The 26,685-nt window shown below is 35.1% G+C and overlaps 2 protein-coding genes across 7 annotated transcripts in view; one reads left to right on the forward strand and one right to left on the reverse strand.

Moving 5' to 3' along the window:
* Nucleotides 1–1,224: 1,224 nt before the first annotated feature.
* On the reverse strand, nucleotides 1,225–24,727 carry LOC117117218. Of its 6 annotated transcripts, none has more exons than XM_033261456.1 (27): nucleotides 24,567–24,727; nucleotides 22,596–23,023; nucleotides 21,237–21,298; nucleotides 19,892–20,127; nucleotides 19,110–19,259; nucleotides 17,952–18,101; nucleotides 17,233–17,427; nucleotides 16,631–16,751; nucleotides 15,884–16,171; nucleotides 15,351–15,537; nucleotides 14,635–14,755; nucleotides 13,896–13,997; nucleotides 13,692–13,744; nucleotides 12,541–12,612; nucleotides 10,504–10,639; nucleotides 10,047–10,174; nucleotides 9,599–9,743; nucleotides 8,670–8,855; nucleotides 8,148–8,327; nucleotides 7,081–7,220; nucleotides 6,613–6,810; nucleotides 6,087–6,213; nucleotides 5,813–5,932; nucleotides 4,833–4,965; nucleotides 4,086–4,249; nucleotides 3,472–3,544; nucleotides 1,225–2,912 (listed from the first exon to the last, which is right to left on the reverse strand). In XM_033261456.1, the coding sequence occupies exons 2-27, from the start codon at nucleotides 22,997–22,999 to the stop codon at nucleotides 2,812–2,814; spliced, it is 3,972 nt and encodes a 1,323-aa protein (XP_033117347.1). In that variant the 5' UTR covers nucleotides 23,000–23,023; nucleotides 24,567–24,727; the 3' UTR covers nucleotides 1,225–2,811. The 6 variants fall into 6 exon arrangements, with proteins under 6 accessions (XP_033117347.1, XP_033117350.1, XP_033117349.1 ...); XM_033261459.1 differs by having other exon boundaries at nucleotides 12,541–12,555; nucleotides 24,323–24,727; XM_033261458.1 differs by having other exon boundaries at nucleotides 9,599–9,737; nucleotides 24,323–24,727.
* A 129-nt stretch (nucleotides 24,728–24,856) lies between these two features.
* The window catches only part of LOC117117223 (ubiquitin-conjugating enzyme E2 variant 1-like), a 12,657-nt gene continuing 10,828 nt past the window's right edge, over nucleotides 24,857–26,685 (forward strand). The window contains exon 1 of the mRNA XM_033261464.1: nucleotides 24,857–25,102. Within this exon, the coding sequence (XP_033117355.1) occupies nucleotides 24,997–25,102 (106 nt within the window). The 5' untranslated portion in view covers nucleotides 24,857–24,996. The remainder of the gene's footprint in view (nucleotides 25,103–26,685) is intronic.

The raw sequence follows: 26,685 nt of genomic DNA on the forward strand, positions 1-26,685 counted from the left end.
GCCCTCTGTCAGACGTACCAGCCCCCGTCGGGGAAGAGCTGGCGCCACCACTGCAATCCATACGATCGCGATAGTATACAACACCACTTACATACGGCAGCACTGCTCATACTAAACAATTTTTGATCCTAAAATTTGACAGCTTAGTACAGCATGCTTGAATTGTACTTTTGGTACTCAAGATTTGACTACCCTGCTAGAAATTCCCCGAAAGGGGGTCCAGAAGACCCCGACGAGTTGTCCTTTGCCCCTCCGGATCCCGATAGCGCCGTCCCTGGCACGGGCGTTACGCTACTGACTATATATAATAATTATCACTAGCAACATATTTCTATTTTCTTTCTATTAAAGTAGAAATAAATAACATACTATATTTATCCAAGCAACATACAGTTTACTAGTACATTTGTGGTTTTTGTGCCAAATATGTAATAAATACATTACATAACTCTATTCCAATACAGGAATACATTTCATGCACAGAAAATCTGGTTACCTTTTGGTTACAATTTGAAAATGTAATCAAAATTAATTGTATAATTACATTAAAGAACATTAGGTTGCAGTTAAAATTACTATATAGAACAAACATATTGCACAGTCACAAAAAAGGCCTATGTCCTCATAGTTACATAGCCCTTATTTTTATACCTCCTTGCATAGCCTGTAACCATATTATATGGTTGCAGTAATGTCTGGCAGACAGAATTTAAAATAAAAGCGTTTTAAAATTGAGTGTATATAGCCCTGAATCATGTCTTAATATATAAAGCGCACGTCATGGTCATGTCATGTAAGCAATACAAGTATAGCATGTAAGCTTTTATGAATGCCCATTGCCTTGCCTAATAACCATCCTAAACATTAATTAGTGAAGTCTAAGTAAATGCTAATCTAATTATATCTGTTTGTGAATCTGTATTTTGTAAATTGTGAACCTTAAACAACTACCATGTCTGTATAACATGGTTCCTGCTAAGAATTCTACAAACCTGTCCTACCAACCAACCAACCAACCAGGAGAAGTTATTTTATTTGGAGTAGAGTTGCCTTCCAATCCCAGGGTATTGGGTTCAATTCCTGTCTTGCTTACAAAAATATTTTCTCACCCATAAGCAACTCCACTTCTTAAATTTCATAATAAACTTAAAAGGGGAGCTCAGTGATTAGGTAAGCTCACAAAATAAGGTGATTTGAGGTGATTTTTAACTACTTTTTTTTTTTTTTGTGGGGGGGGGGGGGGAAAGAGTTTTTTTTGGCAGGGGAAGGGGCATGTGTGCCCCTAGATATGCCACTGTGTGTGTATGTTCATGTACAAATCATCTACAAATTTCAAAGTTCATGCTTAGACAGAAACCTTCTAAATTTTATTTTAAACATTTTTCTTTGATTAAGTCTGTGTTATACTTATTTTAAGTCCACCAGCACCAACCTGAATTTTCTCCTTACCCACCCCCACCTGTTGGACAGGCCAATCCATCACAAAGTTACAGTATGACTGGCCATTTGAGTGAAATTAATCACAAGAAATTCCTAACCTACGAGGTAAGTCACATTCTTAACACTGTTCACAAAACTTTAAGTCGCAATACTATGGAGATAATTAATAGTATTTCACAATACATGTAATTTAGAAACAACCATTGCTTTTCACCATGAAATCAGCAAAGTTCAATTTTGAATATAGATTTATCTGTACTTGTTAACAATATTTTGGATATAACTTGTGATGAAATTTAAACAACATAACATAAATTAATAACTGAATTGATCATTTAGGAGATACAAATCTCCCATCAAATAAAGACCACTTCTGGGATCAGGGTTATCAAAGTTTTTAGTAGCTTTGATCTGTAAATATAACAAATATAAACATATGGGATTTGGCGTGGATCCAGTAAGGGCACGATTTTCCACTAAATTAAAAATTTTTATGCATACCATTGTTACCAATGTATTGAAATAAAAGCTACTCACTTATCTATTCCGAGATGTTGTGCGCCCCAGTTTGAAAAGTTGTGGATCCGCCACTGGGGATCACAAAAAAGTCATCCTTATTTGGGGGTGGTCTTTAATAAGAATGAGACCTGTAATATGTTATTGATTCCCAATGAAACACATAAAAATAATTTTTTTTAATATCAGTTTTTGTGGATTTCTATTCACATTTTACTACAACAATCCTTAAGTATATTACCTTTTATAGATCTATACACATGCAAGAATATTTATGCACTTGTTAACAAGCAAGGGAATTTTCAATTTAAATAATAAATTAATATTTCATTTACAAAGTCGTCGTTTCAAGTACTGAAGTGAATTTCTCATGTTTTCCCTTAGCCTAACAGTCATTATACACACTTTTTCTAAAAGCCTTATCCAGCCTTATCAAATTCTATTTGACAAAATCATGCAACATGCATAAATATGGTCATGATGACATCACATCATGACCATATATAGGTCATCATGACTATATATGGGCATACAACAGCTTTGACAAAGAAAATTTTGAGTCTGGACAGAGATTAACATAAAAACAAAGGATTTGTAGTAGTGAGTACAAATAGCACACATAGATATCAACTTACAATTCATATAAATATATTTGCTAAAAATATAAGAATGTTAGAAATGTTGAGGGAGACTTACACCACAACTTCACACTCTCTATAACTACAGTCTTTCAAAGTTTGGTCAAAAAGTTAATCACGTTGAAATAAATTATTGTAGTGTATTGTATTGTAAAGGACGGATTCTTTAACAGCTGTAGCAAGCATTATGGTACACTCTTCTGTTTTCAATCAGTACTCAATTTCTCATCCATTGGTCCATAAGGCTGTTTATTAATTGCCTTTCCTTTTCAGTGGCCATCAAAAGGTTATCATGAAAAACACTTTGTTCTCCAGTTGCTGAAATATACAAACATAATGTGAAGTGCTTAGAGGCTATGCTGGCATAAAGCACTATGTAAGTCTAACATTACTATTATTATAAGAGAAAAGAACATTATACAAGAGACTCTAAAGCTTGCTAGCATTCTTATGAAACAAAAACTTAGTTGTTAGATAGTAATCAAAATATAGTACCACATGTTGATTTAAGGCCTTTTATTCAATAAAATACTTCTAAAACTACAAACTGACATTCCTACTACACTCAGAGCTGTGTCCGGGTATAGTGCACAGTGGGGCATCAGGAAAACTCACACTCTTAAGTGATTTTGAAGTTTTAATGACATATTTTGATTTTTTTTTCTACATGTTCTGCTCCTTAAAAAGCCCTGCTTGGCTGATTTGGAGCAAAAGGAAAAATGCTGATGAATATCCTGGGGACCCCTTAAGATCTGGGACCCAGGCTTTAGCTAGTGACGGCTCATATGTTATGAGGTGCATCTGCTTTCAAAAGAACCAAATGAAAAACATAACTTTGGAATCTATTTCAGATATATTCCATTAGAAAGGTACTTACACATTGGATCAGTAAAATTTGATTTCAATTTCTGCAAGAATTCTGCGAAGACAGACCACAGGACAGACTGATCCTGAAAATGTTCAAAATATTTAGGAATAAGTTTTTTGTAATTTTCTGTGTCAATAGAGTTGATAAATAAGATATAACATGTCATATCAACAATAACTAAAGTAATAGGTAATCAATAATTTCATAAATGAATCATCAATAAATAAAATATGCAATTTGCACCACAACTTCCTAACAAACATGACAGTCATTATCACCAATAAAAACCTATTTGTTAGCCAAGCAGATTGCATAATTGGCATATTTCTGTATTATTATCATACACTTTGCCAAATCTACTGAAAAATGTTATGCAATGGCGTATGTAGGGGTGAGCAGGGGGCACAAACACCCCCAGTTTTCCCCCTTTCCCACTGAAAATGTTGGAAGCTAAAAATATTTTGCTCAAGTAGTTTCAAAACTTCTAGATACATCATTGTTGTTCTGTTTAAGTGGCTCCAAGCTACTATCAGTTAGTGATGCCGCATCTGAACACGAAGGCAGCAAAAGTGGCTAATATCTAATAAAATAGATTTGGAAACTTAACCAAGGCTTATAATCACCTCTTCCTCCTCCTCCCAACTGTCCCATTCAGAGCCTGAATCATCTTCATCCCCAGCTGTAGGTGTCAATGCTCTCATCTCGTGGTCACTGGTGGACAGATGGGGTGTGTGGGTTCCACTGGTGTTTGAATTTAGGGCCAATGACTCAGGAACTAAGTCACCCACTGAGAGGAATAACAACATACAGATAGGTGTAAATATCAAAAGGCATTTTGTCATTAAGAAAAACTATAGTAGATCTCCTCTCCCCACCTATTACAAGAGCTAGTAAATGATAAGAAATGCTAGTTGAATTTACAGTATGTTTTTTGTTCATTAAAGCCAGGCTCCGAAGGAAAAGAAAAATGTTTGACATAATTATTGTACAACTGATTTTTGTGTCTTAGAAAAATTGTTTGTACAACATATCAAAACATTCTTCTCCTCCAGAGCCTGATTGTAAGAGATTGACTTTGTTATGTACTTAATTTTTTTTGAAAAGATCTCTTTTGTGGCTATGACTGATAAGAAAGTGATTTAGTTTCTGAAAGCAGTTTTAATTCAACTTTATTGCAACCAATTATAAAATGATTGGATAAAACAAGTAACAATACTCTAAAATTAATAAAAATACATTCAAAACACGTCAACAAGAGAAAAACAAGAAAAACACCAAAAACATTGGGAAAATCGAAATTGCAAGATGCTCAAAAAGATTTATCACATCAAAATTTTAATTTGATAAACTAATAAATGATATCAATTTACCTGAGTCATCCTCATCTTCATCCGAGCTGCGGTCCTCTGCTACTGGACTCACAGGTATATCATTAGACATGAATGCAAAGTCATCAAATGTCGACAAATCCTCACCAGACCATGTCCCTCCTAAGGTTATTAACTACAAATTATTTATAAAAAAAAAACCTTTTTAATAAATAAATATAACATATTTTATAATATTCCTACAGAAAAAATTGTTGAAACAAAAAATGTCTTGCTGTTTCCCTGAAAGTTTGGCTCAGTCAACTAAACTGGTGGTAGGCTACACTGAGGAGTCTCTTTAAATACTTTGGTTCCTGCTTGGAAAAATTTGACCATTTGACTTAAGCTCCATATACCCTAGACACGATTACGACACCACAACGACACAATACAGATGCGCGCAGTGTTGAAGAATACCAACTACGCGATGATATGTCGTTGTCGTGTCGTAATCGTGTCTAGTGTAAATGTAGCTTAAGTGGAGGAACTACAGGAAACAAATGAACCTGAGTGGCGCCTTTATTATTGATATATAGCGCCACCGGGCGGACAGGGTAAAATTGCTCTCTGTTCTCCTGCAATGCATTTCAACCGGATGTTCCAATATATCGTAAGCTGCTCTATCTTCTGCTATTTATTATCTTTGATCAGTCATTTTTCTTTCATTCTAACTGGAGGGCTTCTATGCAAGGTATAGCACAGTTTTTGGGATGAAATGTTCAAGCCATTGGTCCTGTGTGCAATAATATTGCCCTGTGCATGCTAGAAGAAACTCTTTTCAGGAGAGAGTAAGGATTGGTTACCAGCATACTTCTCAACTTACCACCAGAAGAACTCAAAATCAGTTGTCAAACTTCTGTGTGTTATTGTTCATGTGTTCCCACTGGTAAAATATCTTTTAAGTGTATTTGTTGATGTTAAAAATTAAAGGAAACACAAGTGGGCTTACAAAGCTCTGTGTACATAACATCCTGACAACTTACCAAATCTAGTCTAGCTGTGATAGCTGTGAAAAGTTGATTTATATTGTCTTTACTGCCTACAAAACTGCTAATCTTGATGTACAATTCCAAAACCTGCCTCAATAATGACAATTCCAAAGTCTGTGAAGGAAAAAGAGGTATTAATACAATTATTTGTTACAGGAATGAATAATATTAGTAATTTGTAGCACATACTCTGACAATGTTTACAAATTCCTATTTGTGAAGCAACTGCTAGACTTGGACCTGTCACTAACTGTAAAACTTTACTAACCTTTAACTTGACAATGTTGGTGATTTCAGTCAGAGCCATCTGGTACCAGGAGACTAACTCTAATGGTGCCTTGGTCAAACACTGCCTGTGAAGCCAGTCTTCCATGATTATCGCAACTGATAGACAGCTGATAAGAAAAAAAAAAATCTTTAATTACATGACATAGGTGTCATTTTTATGCAGTGGTAGTGTGAACACATGATGGCTTGGGTTAATGTCCCATACAAAGGATGATGAAATGTTCACTCTCTTAAACAGTGAGTGAGATCATAATTAAAAACGATCAGTTGCACGCACGTTGTCGCGTTGCATTCTCTACTGAATCTTGTCAGCCAATGATCGTTGGGCACACTGAGTGTCCGACTTTAGCTTTGTCATAGAATAATTTATGGCTCTGTCAACACTATAACAATTTTTTGCAATTTGACCTATACAGGCATGATGACTTCATATCACACACATACATGGGTATTATCACAGCTATTTGTCACATAAACATCATAGTGTGAACAGCGCTTAAGCTCACCTGTCTAAAAGACCTTTACACATGCTCATATCCTCGCTGTAGTTGCCTGCTAAGCCTAGGAACAATGGTAGTATCTGGCTGGCCAAGGACAAGCTACAAGTCCTCATGTATAAGGGCAGTAGGCTATATATTTCAGTTAACAGATATTTTTCAACCTGTCGTGGGTAGGATTCTAGTGAGGAATCTTTGATACAACAACTGCAAATAGAGAACAAATATATATATTATAAACATGTAGTAAAATTATTATTAGCTATTATTATTATTTATTCAGGCAAAAACATGACATTACAAGTATACAATAACAAAGTAAAAAGGAGTTGCCAAGAAGGAATACTGTCATCAGGTAGATGTATTGTTAGGTGTGGCATAAATTCCTGTATTATGAATAAAGATATATTAAAATAAAATAAACAATAAAATGAATACAAACTGAATTGAAAATAATAAAAAAACAATACCACCTACCAAAGAAATCCCTCAGTAACTGTCTGGAATGATGTCTTAACACTGTCGTCTTTTAAGACTGTGGATATTTGGTGTCCTGGGTGTGCCCAAACAAAGATGTGTTGGAGCCTCTGGACTATGCTGGTCTCTTCCTCCTGCTTCTAAATCAAAAGTATGATAAAACCGTTTACAAGTATATCTGCACTAGTTTGCATGTGATTCAATAATAATACTGACACACATCGATAACAGGGTACTTTCATGACCAGTTGGTCAACTCAAGAGAAGTTTGCTTGAGATGGACATAACATTTTAAGCTTTTTTTTGTATTTTATTATATTGACAATTCAATAAATTCAAGGTTTGATATGAAAAATAACTGTTTTAATATTAATCAAATAAATATCAGCAGCCCTGTGCAGACTAGCACATTTTACTTGAAATAAATATGTGACATACTTTAATATGGTCATGACATCACATCATGACCATATATAGGCACATCATAACCATATATAGGCACATCATGACTATATATGGGCATAAAACAGTTTTTCGTCAAAGAAAATTTGATAGTCTGGACAAAACTTTATGTAATGCAGGTGTGCACTGTCTCAAAGCCAATTATTGATTAGCTGTCTACTAAGCTTTCAGGAGAATTTTATATGTTGCTGCTGGTAATTAAAATCTGGATAAATTACCTATAGGCCTATTTATTTAATATTTTTTATTTTATTTATTTTATTAATTTTTTTAAATATTTCATTTTTTTTTCAAATTTTTTATAGTTAAATTTTTTGTTCGTTTTATTTAACTACTTAATTAAACAAATTCTATATATGTTTTCTAATTATTGTATACTTTCTATTATTTTTAATGTCTTAATTGATGTTTTGATTTCTCATGGCATTGCTAAAAGCATGTTGCTTCCAGTGTGACCATTCACATTTCTTATGCAATAGGAATATTGTTATTGGATTGAATTGATGTGTAAAGTGGAATGGATAGGATCTAAAACCAATGTGTGTTCATACTTATTTTTACTGTTTTATATAAGTAACACCTATTTTAGGACAATTAATTCTCACCTTTGCAGGAATATGTGGGAAATAGCTTTGCTTAAGAATGAGAATCTCCATGGCAATCACGGAAAGCTTGTCTGTGACTGGTCGAGATAGTAGCTGTAGCGCACTATCACTCCACGTGGACAAACCCTGTTGGGTGACATCAACGATGGATGATGCAATGTAACGACACATCTCGGGGTTCTATCATATACAACACAACAAATATCTTATTAGCTTAGAAGAATTTTTTCATGGACATTCTGATTGGCAAGCTTAATGCAAATTCCTTCTTAATTACCACAAAGAAAATTGTAATTGTGAGATTGAAACCAGTATATAGTAGGCCTATACTAAAACACAGTATTATTTTCTAAAAGTTTACTGTTTAGCAAGTTAATAGAAATAGATACAGACTCTTCTAGACTTGTGTTATCATTTGAAATTTATTGTACACTGAATAAACTAAATAAATAAATCAATCAATCAACAAATTAATCAATCAATCAATCAATCAATCAATCATCAAATACAATTTAGGATTACCTTCCAAGAGGCTGGGGGTTGCTCAAGAAAGAAAATAAGCCTAACAGCATGGTGGATGGAGTACTTGAGAGCTAGGCCCATACCATAGCCTATCAAGGTAGCCTGAGGTGTGAACCATGAGTCCCACAGATGCCTTAGAATGTTCATATCATACCATCGAATGCACTCAGTAATCAAAGGTAACGTCTGCAAACAAAAAGTTCATATGCAGTTTAGCTCCTCTTAGGTTCTTCAAATATCAGCCATGAAAGAGAATGAGGATGTCTAAGCGGCAGGACTGTTCCATTGTTTTGTGAGTGGGGTCATTTAAAAAAAAAAAGATTTTATCCAAGAAATCATTCCAAACAAAAGTTCACATGTACACAGAAACTTATTACTTTATTATCCATAAGTTGTATGTTGCTGACTTAATTACAATAAGTAAATCAATGAATAAAATATAATTCTCTATATAGTTTCTGTTATGATTTCTTAATCCCCAGTGTAGAACAAATATGTGTAATGGCTTGCATAGGCTTCAACAACTCTGAAAGCACTGCAGATTTCACCTTCCAGGTTTTGCAGTTTTGCAGTCCTGAGTTAAATCCTGTCAAAAAGTCTTCACAAACAAAACATTTCAACTAACCAAGCCTTGGTTTCAAAGCATCAATACATTATCTGATTTGTTTTAATCGTTTTCCTCAATAATGTTTGTTCAAACTTTGCCTTATGAAGTAGCTAACAAACACATGATGAAACATGATTAAATGACCAAACAGGTTTGAAACAAGCAAGAGTTGCAAAATTGGTACAACAACTACCGCACTATTTCCAGCGGACATATGACTGAGTATCCAATAAAAGTTTTGGATCCTGTTCTGATTCATGCAGTTAACAAGACTTCATCTCATCAATTTAAATATAAATATGTAATTGATCATATTACTAACCTGTTCTCCCATGCGTCGTAACTCCCAGCGAGTGTTGGCTAAGCAATGAATCGTCTGTAGCAAGATCTGCTTTAAGATGGATGAAAACTCCTCCAGGTGAACATGTTTCAACCAATCTGGCTGAGTACTTGTTGGGTCACTGTTTCTGAAAAGAAATATCATTTTTTTTCAAAAGACTTTTTCACTTGAAAGCTGTTTAGCTCCTCTTAGGTTCTTCAACTATCAGCAATAAAAGAGAATGAGGATGTCTATGTTGCAGAATGACAGGAACTGGACTGTTCCATCAATTGAGGGGGTGAATTTTCAAAAAAACATTCCAGAAATAGATAGTTGAAGAAAAGCAGAAAAATGTTATAATGTCACACATAAAAACTTCTTACCTAAGAAGCAAATTTTATAATATAGTCTTTCAGATAATTGGGAAATTGTGTAGAAAATTTAAACTTACACCATTGTAAAGCAGGACTTGAGCAAAATGACATCATCGGGAATATCGACATTGGCTACCAAATCCGTCAGGTTACTGATCGGGTCCTTCACAGACCATGCTTCAAATGATGGCTTTGACTCATCAGACTATCAAGATATTAAGATAACAGTATTATCAGAAGTGCCACCTTGGTCAGGTGTTCCCATTACTTTCTAGGTAAGTTTCAAAAAAGAAAACTGGCATACTGACCGTTTGACTGCTGAAGAGAACATCTAGCAAGCATTGCAATTCGCAGTTATAAATATGGCAGGCATTACCTGCCGAAATGGTCAATGCAGGTTTGGTCCATAGATCAACAATATCTCACTCATAAAATCTGCATTAGTTTTCGCAAAGCAAAATAATATATGTTGTATCAATACAGTAGCATAATAGGATGTATAAAAGAGGGAGGCAGTCTTCTGTGAGTACTTACTGTGGCGGCAATATCTTTATCAAGAGCTAGAGTTTGTGAGAGCAGAGAGGCTGGTGCATTGCATTGACGAGTGGGACTTGAGAATTTCTGGATGTCTGTTGGTTTGAATGACCTACCATCAGCTAACGTCTGAGCTCTAAAAATAAAACAAACCCCATTGGTAAGAGAAAAAGGTTTCACAAACAGCTAAGCATAATCATTTGCAAGGCTGCTTACTCAGGTGTACAGTTAAATTTGCTGAGGATTTTTAACATTTTTATCCACAAGTAGTCCAATCCTCATGGAGTGCACATTTTTCTTCAGTCATTGACTAAGTAGAACAAGAGAGCTCAAAAACTTCACTAAAATAAACTGCACAGTGGCTGTTTGTGATGATGTTGAAAATGCTTTCAGTGAGCTTTCAACAGCTTTGCAAACAATTATTTGTGGAGCTGATTACTCATGTGTAAACTAACACATCTTCTGGAAGCGGGGCTGAGGTACTCTGGACTCTTCATCTCTAAAATTCCCTTCTCATGCGTCCTCTATTTTAAATTTCTTGATCCGCCACTGATTGTGCTCGTGGGATGTTCAAGGTAAAGTTTGATTGACAATCAAGAAAGTGGAGTTAAGCAGGACTGTAAAAAGTTAGTTTGTTTTGCTGGACCAAGGTCTAGTTTTGCTAAAATAACTGCTAGCGCTTATATATCAGCTATTGACTAGTGATCTAGTTTTAATGTATTTTCTGCTAGCCCAGTCCTAAAATACTCCAGTCCCGGACCCAGGACTACCAACTTTTTACAGCCCTGGTTAAGCTCTGTCCACGCTATCAAATGTTGTATGCCCATATATAGTCATGATGTGCCTATATATGGTCATGATATGATGTCATCACGACCATATTTAGGCATGTCACATGTTTTTGCCCATTTAAAAAATTAATTGATAGTCGGGATAGGGTAGGGCTTTAAAAGTGTTAAAACAGGAAGATACACACTGTTTATTGTCACCTAGTACCATTACTACCATATAAACTGACATTTCACTGAAACAACATTTTGAATTCGATGTTAGAACATTTACCTTAAATAGTGGATGATATACTAAAACTAAATTATAAAGCATAGTTAAAATTAAAGCTTAAGTAGGGTGTGGTACATCAAATTAATTAATTGATAATAATAATAATAATTAATTAATAAGTATTTATAAATAATAATAATAATAATAACAAACAATAATAATTCATAGTATTAATGACACATTATTAATTAAAAAATAATATTAATAAATTATGATAAAATAATTAGTAATAAAAGTACCAACATATATTAACTAATAGTGTATTCTACCTAGGGATGAAAAGTGCTGAATTATTAATTATGAATTGCATAAATATTCACCATGACTATGATATAATGATGAGGAAGTTAACATCATGAGTATTTAACACTGTACTAAAAATAAACTGTTGAAATATGAGCTCTTGATAGAGTTTAAAACAAACTAATACCTAATTCACATGAGACAAAATCTATTATGGGGTGCATGGTAACTGTTACGGGGACTTCCCAAAATATTCCTACTGAAATCAATTCCTTCTTCATATAAGTAAATTCCAATCTTGCTAAAAGGATAGGATAGGAGTATTTCGACCCCAAGCTGTGAACAACCCATGTATGGGAGGTGTCGCCAGGTGTTAATCTCATACAAAACAAATGCACTTTCACTTAAAAAGCAAATCAGCGGGCATGCTTGCTAAATTTTCTCCAGCATGGGCTGTGTATTATATTTTGTCTTATGTGGATTGGGTAACAGTCATATAAGAGTAATGGGTGTAAAGAGTATGAATTTTCAGCTCTATATAGAACACTACTTTTGAAAATTATCATTTACTCTAAAACAGCTTGAATGAACACAGCATGAACTTGACAATTGAGTAGTTTAAGCAGAAACATATACACACTAATATATTAGGACGACGGACACAGATAGATGATGAATACGACGATATGTATTATTATAATGATCACGTTTCTGTTGAAGAGAAATACACACCTCTGCAACATCTTCCTATACGCATGCATGTCAAAAACACATGGAAAGGACATTAACGGCTTCAGTTTGGCTCTATATCACAACATGAGCATAACAAAGGAGAGGATATTATTCATCACATTATGCTACGCTCACACATTACAGGCTTCACACATAAGCTTGGAATTGTCTCATGCTCAGCGTGCACATGGTTGATGTGAACACACTGTATGGTTTGAGAAAGTCAGGCCCCATATAACAAATAGAAAAAAACAATTAACATTAAGTTCATGAACACAATTAAAATGTAAGCTAAATAAACATGAGAGAAATAAGTTAAATAAATAATGTATCATCATTCCTCTGTTCATTCACTATAGGGTGCAGTAAAAAATAAATGTTTAATGGATAAAGCAAGAAATTAATATTTATATTTTTCATTTATTAATTTGTTTAGACAAAACAAAAAAAAGGCAAGGATATGACAGCAGTGATGTTAATCACTTTCTTAGTGGCAATCTTTTCACAAGACAAACATACACAAAATTTGTTTTTACATAACCTCATTATCATCATATTTCTTGAATTAAAAAAATGTGTACCATGATTTTTATACTGGATAATGGTAAAATAATAAAACCACACCAGTGAATGGAAGTGTTTTTCTATCATTTGTTGCTTTTAAAGTATGGGTAAACATTGTTTAATTACACTAATTTCTATGTTCAAGTTGATGGCTTTTATATGTTACTTCAAAATGAGAAAGTTGATTTCAACAATGATTTTTATAATTTTTTGGGGAGTATTTTTTATGGGACATCTTTAAATGTGAGCCAATCAAGATATACGTCTGAATTATTTTTTATTTAATTTAAACATAAATAAAGCATTGTAAGGCAGTAGTTTTATTTAGTTCATAGATTTTATGCTGGAAAATTCCAGATGGCATTACACGAGCATCATGAATTACTGTATAATGATGATGGTTTCCCAGCATATTCTGCTTCTAGCTACATTTTCAACATTTAGAGGTAGGATGTATTTTGTAGTTTTATATATTTATTCATTACTTTATATTTTACTTGATATAATAAATTTCAATATATTGTTTAAACTATCAACTTCTTGTTTTTTTTTTATATCAAAAACAATGTAAATTGTCAATATTTTACCTTTTTTCAGTCAGTGATCTCTTCTTATGATCACTGTCAGTCTTTGTAAACACCTGTAAAGAGTGAAACATTAAATGCAAAATAATTTTTCTTCTGGGTTTTAGGCAAGAAGTTTTTAAAACTAAGTTGCTGAACTTTAAAGGTTAAGCAAGCATTTACATATAGGCCTAAGATAAAAAATTGCCATAAATAATTTAAACCTACCATACTATCTACATCAATAGTACTCTTCTCAGGAGAACTTTTTGACATCATTCCAATTGCGCCCTCAACTGGTATTACAGATTCAGGGGAAATGTCCTCACTCTGTCAAAACATATTATTTATATCATCAACCTTTTCAAACATCAATAATATTTTACAGGTCTAAAATAATAAACTAAAACAATGAAACTGTGTACTCTTGCGCATAAAGGGCTACCTATAAGGCGATCCCTGAGTGTGAGAAGATTTTTGTATGTCGGGCATATAAGACAACCGCCACCCCCCGCCCCCCCCCCCACTCTCGAAATTCCTACTTTTTGCTGCTGCTCCTTATGGTCTTGATACAGCATCTAGCTGACTAAAAATGTAGCCAAATGTAGGGCTACTCTTCCAAATAATACCATTCAATGGGCTTTTAAATGTTCATCAAAATTCTATTTTCCCACATTTAAAATCGAGTTCATCCATTCTAACACATAGTAGTTTCATTTCAATAGTAACTTTGCATGTTATAGACGATCTATGCACAGTACGTAGATGAATTAAAGATTTTTAAAAAATCCCTCTTTTTAATCGTAATTTGCTATTTTAAGCCTTGTCTTACACAAAAGATTATAAACAGCACTATCAATACTAAAATGCCAATTTATCACGATGAAGGTGGAGTTCAAACCCAATTCCTTAACTATGCTGATTAATTAAAAAGTGGTTTATAAATGTGTTTTGGAAAGCAACTTACCACAGCATGTCTTGCCTTATTAATGCCATGTTCTTTCCAGATCTGTTGTAGTGAGGCACCACCGTGACTATAGCTTTTTTTCACTTTAATCTGGTTGCCCTGGGCAAGTGAGGATTGATGACTAGAAAAACAAAAAAACACACACAATATCCTGCTTAATATTTCTCTATAGAAAATACATAATTTAAATTTTTTCCTTGGAGATTTTAAAGCAGAACACACACTCCGGGTTTGATCAACGGACGGCTGACAGTCAGTCAGTAAGTCTATCTTAATTGTGTGTGAACGCAAGGCGACACTAGACTCCATCTGCAGATTGCCGGTGGCTTTCCAAACCAGACAGTCTTCATTGGATCCAGTGGTGGATCCAGGAATTCAAAATAGAGGAGGCCCGGGGAGGTACTTTCACAGATGGAGGAACCATACCACCTGAACCCCACCATGTTTGGGGCTAAGGTAAAACAATTTGTGATTATGGCACCTCTAGATGGCCAGAAATTGCATTCTCAGACTTACAATTTTTCTTTATCTCCATTAAAAAAAAAAAAATTTAACAATTTAGGGGGCCCGAGATGATTGGGCCCCCTCTGAATCTGCCACTGGGATCATGTCAATTACTGTTGTCTGTCTCAGTGTGTGCCCACCTTTAACCACCAAGATATGGCTCCACTTCATTATTATGCAAATGTTAAAACAATGTATCAATGTACACCTACCTGGGAGTCATAGCATCATCCGTAGATGCTGTTCCATCAAACTTTGAGGGTGGTAGAGCATAAGATGGAAATAGGTAGTGAATGTGGTTGATGATGAGAAACTTTATGATGAGTTCGTAAGCAAACAGCCGCCCTTCCCTCCATTCCCATGATCTTGATAGCAGAGAATCAGGTAAACAGCCAGGTTCTGCAAGGTGTAAACAATGTAGGAAAAATATTGACAAGTCATTAGGTATTGGTGCAGCAGTTGTAGTTCAGCTTCTCAACATTGATGTCGGGGCTCCATCCCTCGCTGTCCATTTTGCTTGTTCTTGGGCAAGGCACTTTGCATACACCCAAGAGTACAAGTAGGAACCAGGTAGGTCTGTACACAAAATGAGGTGATCAAAAAAGGAATTCCACCCAGGGAACTGAGTACATGTGTTTGAAACAATAACTGAGGTAATAATGTGTAGCACTGAAGTCTTTTTGGTATGAATCCCTAAGTAAAAACATTAATCTACTGCCCTCATAAGTTGGCTTATTCCACTCACCTAATTCCATATTACAGACGGTACTAATGTTGATCATCCTTGATTTACATGGTGAACTGCTTTGCCTGCTAAGAGGTTTTTTGCTATGGTTCCCTGCACTTCCCTCATCATTGATGTTCTGATCACCGGAGCCATTTTCTCCCTTCTCATTTAATGGAAGAGTCCTGCTGGTGATATGTAGGCTAGGATGTACAAGATCTGTAAGCTGGTGAAGATCAATTGGCCAGCCAGCACATAGACCTTGTAAGACCAGCTTTAGAAGGCTGGGATTGTTATTGTCCTTGGCAACTAAAATAACAATTAAGAATGCTTTACTTTCTACTGAAGAATAATGTATATATATAATATATATTTTATTTTTGGTAGAATAGGATAGTCAGACGCCATTTTCACTCAAACTCATGTGAGTTCTGTTCCGGTGAGCTCTCAATTATTATTATTATTATTATTATTATTATTAATACAATTAAATCCAACTGCATTTCATTACCAAAAAACCTGACACAAATTATTCTTCTTGTATCTTTATAATTTGTTTTAGTTTTTTTATGAATTTAAAAAAAGTTCATATTTAAATGTGCAATTTTTAACTTTGATTTTCATTACTGTCTCAACAAAAAAATGTCTGTATGTTATGACCTAAGCCTGCTATTAGTAATAGTCATAGCAGCATTTCCATACACTGCCTCTCAAGCATCCCTGGCATCTGTCAATAAGGCTTTACAAGTTACAGACCACTTAGCTTACCTAGGTACTTAAAGACTGCACTGGCTGCCTGCCTGACTGTTGATGCTGGGTGCATTAAGTACAAATTAAATGTTGAGAAATATAATGGCCAACTGGGTAGAAGGTAGCCAGGTGGAATGTGCTAAAAACAAAGAAACAATAAATCAAAATTTTATAATTGCATAATATTCATAAAATAATACACAAAACTCAACTGAACACATTACTGTATTCATTTTACGTTACTGTTAAACTTACGGGCGAATTTAGAACAAAAGATTTCCTAAAGTGGGAGCATTTGGTAGAAAGGGACACACACACACGAACAGTAAAAGCAGATGAAGGTTGTGTGATTAAAAAGAATGATTGTGCCGATAATGATAATGATGGTGATGCCAACAATTATAAGATATATGATAAATGATGATGATAATGATCACCACAATGATTATGACCAGAATATAAGACAGATAATAAAAGATAATAATGATGATCATCATGATCATGACAATTATAAGAGAGATAACAATGGATGATGATAATTTTAATGATGTATGTCACATACACTTGGTGTGATTCTTTGCAGAACCCAATTATCATAGCCTCAATTTATGTATACATACCTTGATAAGATAAATACAGACTCCAAGAAGGCCTTCTGCCCTGTAAGCATCCAAGAATTGGTAGTCCTTGCACAGTACAGCATGGTGAGGTAGGCCCTGGCTTAGCACATAATTATCTTCTTCATCAAATGCTATCGTGATTCCTGTACCATCACATAAGTGTGCTAATGCTTCCTTGAAAGACTGCAGGGCTTCCTATTGGCAAGGCAATAAAATATATTACTATAGTATTACTATACCTATAGTACTATATTAAATATATAACATATATTACTATGCCTATAGTGTCATTATACCTCATAATTCATAACTGAGTAATAAGAACATTTCATTGCTCAATTCCACTCAGTACACATTAAAAAATGTTTTACTACCTCCCTACATGTGCATATTTAGGTAGACACATGGAACCTCATGATACATAACCGCAGGGTAACTGGGGCTGTATGGACCAGAATACCGGGGTAACTCGAAAGATGTACTGGGTGCACATGAGCCAATTGTGTACCCTGGGCCTACGGTTTATAGTCCTTCCAAGAAGACTTGCTCCACCACCAGAGCCGCAAGTGAGTGTGCCGCTCGAACTACCACCAATGTTATGACTGCAGGTTGCGGCGCACCTGCCTTAATCGCTCGGCCACTGGACTCATCGATAAAAAGTCATGTTAAAAATTTGAAAGCATTTAAAAAGTCAGCACTAACAAGCTGTGATGACTTACCTTAAATTCACACCTATATAAATACGTTGAAAAAGCCTTGGTAGCTTGCTCTCGAACACTTAGCTGTGGGTGCGCCAGCATTGGATAAATTATGGAATGCATTTTGCCTGTGATGAAATCAGGTAGTTGCTTTAACTGGGAACGTCCAAACTGAAAATACAATTTATCAATACACTTATTTAAAACATTGTGAAGAATGATTGATGTTACAAAATGGAGCAGAATAAAATTACATTTTGAGAATTAAAAGACAGACATGCGAAATGTTACAGTAGAAATCAAGATGAGATAGCAGGGATGGGTAGTTAATGCTATGCAATGAGACTACAATGCAACAACGCATTGTGAATCAATTAGGTTTGAGATTGAATATCATTTTACGTCCTTGGGAATAGAAAAACAACCTAGTGTTTTGTCCACACTAAATCTGTGACAAATATCTGAGATTTGCCCATATACAGGCAGGATATCACCACATTACCCATACCATATATGGGCAAATCACAAGTACTTGTCATATAAAACTTACAGTGTGGACAGATGGTGAAGCTATAAGAGACTGCATCAGAAAAATGTTGCTCTTGCATGCTCTTGGTTCCTGCAGATGACTGCTCTTGCATGCTCTTGGTTCCTGCAGATGAAAACATCTTGCCAGGAACCAAGAGCATGGAAGGTTGGAGAAGCCTACATTGTTCAGAATATCAAGTTTTCTATGACAAATATTTGTAGCTTGCCTATAGATGGGCACGAAGATGTCATATCATACTCGGCACAACAATTGGGCAAAGCATAAGAAGCTGTCAAAACTAGTGTGAACAGAGCTTAAGAATATGGATGATGGCGGGCTAAAGCTGGGAACTCACTGCGCACGACGGCCGCCGGCTGACGCGATTCTATAAAGAACGCAACACGATGACGTTCGTGCAACGGATCGTTATTAATGATGATCAGATCAGCAGACGGCTTCGCGTCGTCTATCGCTCGCAGAACATCCGAGAATGCCAGTTCAAAATAGAAATGAGAATGACTTTTTTTGCAGTTGAGAAGATAAAAGAGGGGGGAAAAATTGAACAAATTTTATTATAAAATATGACGACAAACACCCTTATTAGTAAAAGAAAAGTATTCAATAATGATTACCGTAAATACAAAATATACCTTTAGATATGTACTTGAACTAATGGGCGACTTATGAAGTGGTTGTTCGGATGGTATACTGCCCATCCAATGAAAACGTTTCAAGGTAGAATTTATTGCCATTAGAGCGCCCTCTATGTTTTGCCATGTACTTTCAGGACTTTCACAAATCTGAAATAAATAGAAAAAATAAAGTACATAAAGATTAAAAAAACAGTTATATTGTTAATGAATATCTTTAATTTTACTTTCTTTTATTTTTATTTCTAAGTTGCTATTCATGATAACACGATCTTTGAATGAAGCAAAATGTGTTAGCATTTCCCTTTTCGACTGTAAAGGGAAGTTTAAGTTGTACCACATTTTCTGGTTGGTGGTTGGATGTAATGTGGGTAGGATTTATATAGCGCTCGAGGTGTGGACTAGCTCGCACAGTAACTTTCTTCTCCCCTAAGAGTCTCTTCGTGTCTGAGCTAACCGGTAAACAAGCTATCTGTCGTCTGTCCACAACATTTTTTCTATTGGTATATTTATTCTATTTTGGTATTATGTATATTGATATAGAAATTTCTAAATAAAATTTGAAAGAATGAATAATAATATCAATAATTATTATTAATTCCTACAAATAATCAGAATGCTTTTTAATAGGCAGGACCAGGAATAGTTGCATGTTCCACAAACACAGAAGTTCGTGTTGATGAGCACACACTCGGTGATGTTGAATGTCTGTCATTTTGTAGGACCTTAGCAAAAATATCCAAGGAGCAGGGCTTAGTGCAACAGTGTACTGAACAACTGACCTGAGTCAAGTCCCTGAAGAACACCTGCAACTCGGAAATCTGGAATCGCTCGACAACGGTTGATATTCGTGAAACGCAGACATTTCTGATAGCAGACCAGATGTCCTTGATGCCAAGAAGGATCAAGTGGCGAATGAGGTCAAAGTTGACATGAAGCTGTGGAGTATCGGCTCGCAACTTAAACCATTCCATTACATGCATGACAGTCTGGTTGCGTACCACTGGTTTGTTATTTGCTACAAAGATATAAATGAAAAAATATTACATTATCAGTGTCCCCAGGCTACTGCAAGCAATGGCAGACTCCGATGAGTACCTCCTGTAAGCAGTCAAAACTATCCTAGAAACTTAACCCCATGGGATCCCAGAAACTAACTCCATGGGCCATGAGATCCTAAAAACTAACCCTATAGACCTTAGAAACTAACCCTATGAAACCCCAGAAACTAACCCCATGAGACCCCAGAAACTAACCCCATGAAACCCCAGAAACTAACCCCATGAGACCCCAGAAACTAACCCTATGGGACCCCAGAAACTAATACCATGGTCCATGAGACCCCAGAAACTAATCCCATGAGACCCCAGAAACTAACCCTATGAGACCCTAGAAACTAACACCATAACCCCATGAGACCTAGAAACTAACCCCATGAGATACCAGAAACTAACCCCATTGAACTCCAGAAATTAACCCCATGGGACCCCAAAAACTAACCCCATGGAATCCCAGAAACTAACCCCATGTATACTATACTGTATTTTAACATACAATATTAATAAGTATACTATACTGTATTTTAACATACAATATTAATAAGTATACTATACTGTATTTTAACATACAATATTAATAAGTATACTATACTGTATTTTTTGCTTATCACTTCACATCCTCCCCTACTTTTATCTGACACTAAGAAAATTGTATACCATGTTCCCACTACTATATATAAAATCACTTTTATTAAAAACAAAAATTAGAACAGATTACAAAAATGGTTAAATGAAAACATAAAGAAAACTCCCTAGGATCACATTCTTAAAATAAACAACAAGGGAGGGGACAGAGCACAAACAGATTACAAAAGAAGACAGAAAAGGAAAGGAAAGAGAAAACAAGACAAACAAGGAAAGAAGACAAATATATAAAAATTTATAAAAATTGCGTAGTAGGGAAAATATTATAAAAATTCAGGAAAATATTAAAAATTGCAAATTTAGGTACATTTTCTGTGACAAATATTGTGATCTGCTCAATTATGGACAGGATGATGTCATAATCAGGAATGTCACAGGTATTGTCACATAAAACTTAATGGTGTGTGCAGAGCTTTAAACTTACATTGTGACACTGTATATACAAAACTTTTGAGTATTTCAGAGGATAGCTGCTGTGACATATACCTGCAGAAGAGATGCAAATAACTGGTTATACAGTAAATATTTTATAGTGCAATTTTGGTACTTATTCAAGCAGGAAAAAAACTGAATAACATTTTATAATTTTATGACCAACTCCAAAATCAAGAAACAACTCTGTCTGAGGTAGCATTTATTTCATTCTCTACACTAATATTTTCGCAATTTGGCACAACATTGTTTTGCAAATTTCGGATTGGATTGGATTTATTCGGTGTAAACACCAAGGATGGCCAATGAAACTCACACTCATTTCATTAGGCCTATTTTTTATTTTTTGGCCCAACTGGCCAACGAGCTCTGGCCAGTTGGGGGACTTGACTTTTCTGATGGGGGGGGGCTTTGGCACGCATTGCCATCCAAGGGCTTTCTGACCAAACTGAGAGGAGGGTTTGGGAGGGGGAAAATGTTCTCCCTCCCTTAAGCTTAAATAAATGCAGCTTAATGAGATCTTTTTTTTTTTAAATAGGGACCGCTGCATGGCCGGACCAGGCACTCTCTGACTTGAAAAATACTTTTAAATGTAAAATTTATAAAATACAATTGTTACTATACTCTCAAACTCAACTCACACTCATTTCATTAGGCCTATTTTTTATTTTTTGGCCCAACTGGCCAACGAGCTCTGGCCAGTTGGGGGACTTGACTTTTCTGATGGGGGGGGGGAGCTTAAGCCATTGCCATCCAAGGGCTTTCTGACCAAACTGAGAGGAGGGTTTGGGAGGGGGAAAATGTTCTCCCTCCCTTAAGCTTAAATAAATGCAGCTTAATGAGATCTTTTTTTTTTAAATAGGGACCGCTGCATGGCCGGACCAGGCACTCTCTGACTTGAAAAATACAAAATACTTTTAAATGTAAAATGTATAAAATACAATTGTTACTATACTCTCAAACTCAACTCACACTCATTTCATTAGGCCTATTTTTTTTTTTTTTGGCCCAACTGGCCAACGAGCTCTGGCCAGTTGGGGGACTTGACTTTTCTGATGGGGGGGGGGGAAGCTTAAGCCCCTGCTGTCCCCCAGCTGGTGCAACCAATGAGGCTTAGTGAGTCAAGTTGTTTTAATTATAAGAAAAAAATCCTGTAGATATAGAATTCCAGAGTCTTAGATTGAAAGGCAAACATCTCAGCCACCAAGCTAAAGGTACATTCCATCAAAAATGATAATTGGTGATAAGATCTTTAAATAATCATAATATCAGTATACATGCTGCTATTAGATAATAAAATTTCACCCAAAATACTAAAGGATACTTATTGGAGACCAAGTGTTATTCTTACCATTTAATAAAATCATCTAAAAATTCATTGAGTTTTCCCTTTGCAATTCTTTCTGTCATGCTCTTTGCTCCAGTCTGTCTGGAACTTGAAGCATGTAATGGCAAATCTGGAATCCTCTCATCATTTCTAGCCTCAGACCATCCAAACCGACGTTCAAACACGTAGCTTGTGAACTGATTCAGGTCCTCCTGTACTGGCAGGAAGGTCTCGGGCGTAATTGCTGGGAAAGGGTTATCATCTATATCTTCTCCAGCGTGAGCTAACCACTGCAGCTCTAAATCCTGAATTGTGATGTCACATTCTTGATTGCAAGATAAATGGTTAATTATCAAATCAAGAGCCGTTACTTCCTCATCAGGATTCTGGGCCTTCTTTAATATTTCAAACACTTGTTGACTCTTCATTTTCACTATATTGGGAATCACACTCTGGAATAAAATCAAAATAAAAGGAATAACTTTGTATTGTAACTTTTTATCAGTGACAATCAGAAGCTGGAATATATTTCTACTGTACAGTATCTCTATCATTTATTTTCAACAGTAGCAATTAGCTGCTATCTCTTACAATTGACACTAGAATAAATTGAAGGGTATGCAGTCAGTTTTGGGATAACCCCATAGGGCAATATACTGTAGGAGCAAACTGAAATATATATAATGGTATTTATTCAATCATAATAAAAAAAAAACATAAACCATGGCAGCCAAGAGGCTGAATTGCGAATGGTTAACACCAAACATCAAAAAGTCTTAACTAACCAAAGAACTAAGAAAAATTACAAATCAAAATACGAAACTACTGCACAATCAGGACAATAAAATTATGTATAGGCCTAACATTTTAAAAAAAAAAATTACATTAAAATTGCAGAATAAATTAATTAAAAAAAATACATTGAGACATTTACATAATTATTATATTAATTATTATAATTATTATATACATTATAATAAATAAAAATTTTAATTAATGCAAATTTGAGTGCATATTCCAATTGTCTTTGTTTAATTTTAAACCATCTTTTTATAAAAATAGATTCAGTCGATTTTAAAATTATGATTCATGTTATGGTAGTGGTGGAATATGTTGGAGCCTGAGCGTTTGTTTGCCATGCATACAAGTTGTTATTTTATATTTGATTTACATAAATTATATGTATAGTTGTGTGTTTATCTATACATTACTCCAGGTTGAACTCCATTTGTTTTTTTTTAAAAATAAATTTAAACAAACAAAAATGAGAAAAAGTTGTTTGTTCATTAAATTAAGTGAAAATTAGATTATGCTTTTTAAAATTCTTTTCAAAAAGAGAAAAGCTTTATATTTACTAATATCTTTAGCCAGGATGTATATAATTATATTGAACTTTACTAAAAAACTAAAATTTCAAATATCGTTTCAATTTCTGGTAAGTCTCTCATCGGACTAAGCCTAGGACTAGGCCCTAGTTTAAACAAATTTCTGACCACATTATTATATAATAATTATTATTATATAATAATATAACATTATTATAATATTATCATAATATTATGTAGGCTTGAATAAATTGATTTGTGACTGATTGATTGTGTATGTGATAACTAAGGCCTACCTAGCTAGCCATTTCAAGAAGAGGTTGTAAAGACTTCAAATTCAGTTTTGACACATTTTTTCCCTACCTACCTAGTATAGGTAGGCCTAGGCCATTCATTTGTCCTATCCTGGGCGAATTTTCTACCTACCAGTGCCAGTGCAGTGTGCCGCCAGCGTCTCCGCCCAGGAAAATATAAACACCGAAAGGGGTATATTAGGAGCCTCCTCGAGTGTGATTGCAACTTGCAATTTCACCGATCACCACATTCTCCTGTGTGCCCCGTCAAATAGAAAGAACCCAACAGCAGTCAACAAGCATGCAAGAAAGGTAGCCCCAGCCTAGCCTAGCTAGGCTAGGCTTTACTAATTAGTTAGATAGTAAAGATATACTACCAATCGCTTCAAATTCCGCCAAAAATATCGTATTTTGTGTTCATCAGTTATTTAAATTTCTGGACTAAAATGCTAAAATATGTAGAATTAAGTTCAAATCCTAGCTCAAGACACATAAGCCTTTGGATCTATCTATGTCTAGACGCCAAGAAAATCAACTGGTTTTTGTAAACATTTTATGATTGAAAAAAAGCGTCCTTAGATTCAAACAGCGCCCTCTTTAGATTGGTCGGGGACGTTGTTGTTTTAGTAGTTTGCATAATAGGATGGCAGCATGCTTACATTTTACTATATTAATTTGTATGCTATCTGATATTAATTCCATTAGATCTGTTTGATTTTCCTTGATCATTTGGAATGCTGATGCATAGAAATTGTAAACCTTCGGCATTTGTCTACAAGAAATCCTTGTTCCCAGGGATGGCAGGCCATGTGCACGCAGGAACTGGCGTCATTAGATCAAAGTTCAACCTGGGTTCAAACATGCAAAAGAAGCTTTACTGCTATCATCATGTCGACGGCAGAATCATATACAGGTTTGAGAAATTAATTCTATTTAATATGTATAGGCCTAGACCTACAAGATACACTAATTTCAGTGTCATTTTATTTATTAAATCATAGTAATTCATGCCTAAAACTGTGCAGTAATGTTTACACAAATGTTATTTCAATTTGCTTTGTATTTTGCTTTGGCGACAGAGGAGGAGGGTTTTCCGTGTGTGTAGGTACGGTACGGGCGGTGCCTTTTTTTTAAGTATAGCAGGCAACGGAAAGGAATGTAGGGGCCTAGGTAAGCCAAAGGCCTAGTAATTGTATGTACGGTTTGTAGGACGAAGGCGGTAGGCCGATAACAAGGGAAGGCTTACTTCGGCCGCAAGCATTCTCGGCCGCGCCGCGTCGAACGCCAAAATGAATGGAATGCCATCCGTTTCGAACCAGTTCGGCCACGATTTATTTGACATCCAGAAAATAAGGAATTAAGTGTGCTTTGGTATTGTTATTAAAGTATACACTAGCCTAACCTTACTTTTACAAATAAATAGGCTTATCATCAGTTACCAGTGAGAAGAAACTTAACTCCTATTCAGACTAGACTTTGCATTGTGACCGGTTGCGATGTAATCGGTGGTAAACAATTGTAATCCAAATTGTTCGCAACCATTCACAAACTTCGACAGCATTCAGGCACCTTTTTACTTTGATACTTTACATCACTAGCAACGATATAGGTCATCCTGTTTTGTTTGACCTCAGCCAATCAGTGCCTGTGGAATCTGTTGCGATCGGATTCCATGGTAATCGGGAGTAATAAAGATTGTAGCACCCAATCGCAACGGGTAACAATTGCGAAATCGATTACTTATCGACTACTATTGGTGAGCTATCAGACACGATTTTACTTTGCGATTGGGTGCGATAGGGTGTCACAATTGCTACAACCGATCACAATGCGAAGCTAGTCTGAATGGGGTATAAGATATGCTCGTATCTTGTAGCTTTCTGGTCAAATCGGCAATAAACCAAAAATGGCAACAAGTCAAAAAAGCAAACATTTATGTTCTTCCAGAGGCACAAGAAAATACATAATTGCAAATACAAAGAATACAAAAATTTGGAAGAAGGCCAGGACCCAAGAAGATGTTTGCAAGAAAACATCTTGTGTTGGGCAGGCCTGAAAAAAAAAAAAAAAAAAAGGACTGAAAGCAGCTCAATACGTAACAGCATGACGAATTTTCAACCAAATAAAAATTTAATAATTTGAGATTATGTGTTTTTTCAGTTTATTAGAAAACATGAAAGATTACATGGTAAAATACAGTAAAAGTGAGGCTAAATTGTCATAGCAATAACAGTATAACACAAATTCAATAATAAAAAGATTGGGAACATACTGTAATATAAAAGTAAACATTTAAATAATTAAAACATTAAAATACAGACAAAATGAGGCTAAACAATTTGTTATAAAGTAAAAGCACAAAAAAATAAACCAAGTATAAACATGAAAGTGTACAACGATTAAATACGGTAAAAATGAGGCTAAATTGTCATAGAAGTAAAAAGCGTGAAAGAAAGAACGACAACAATAATAATAATAATAATAATAATAATTATA

The sequence above is a fragment of the Anneissia japonica genome, unplaced genomic scaffold (assembly GCF_011630105.1).
Source record: "Anneissia japonica isolate Jap-2015-1 unplaced genomic scaffold, ASM1163010v1 scaffold287835_len3118868_cov185, whole genome shotgun sequence".
NCBI classification, from domain to species: Eukaryota; Metazoa; Echinodermata; class Crinoidea; order Comatulida; family Comatulidae; genus Anneissia; species Anneissia japonica.

Excerpts from the sequence above, each read along its gene's own strand:
- LOC117117218 (XM_033261456.1), bottom strand. The coding sequence starts at position 22,999 with ATGAAGAGTCAACAAGTGTTTGAAATATTAAAGAAGGCCCAGAATCCT. Across the intron at positions 13,998-14,634 it reads ATAAGGCAAGACATGCTGTG|AGTGAGGACATTTCCCCTGA; the intron begins GTAAGTTGCTTT and ends ATGTTTTGACAG. Across the intron at positions 2,913-3,471 it reads AAATTTTACTGATCCAATGT|CAACTGGAGAACAAAGTGTT; the intron begins GTAAGTACCTTT and ends TGTATATTTCAG.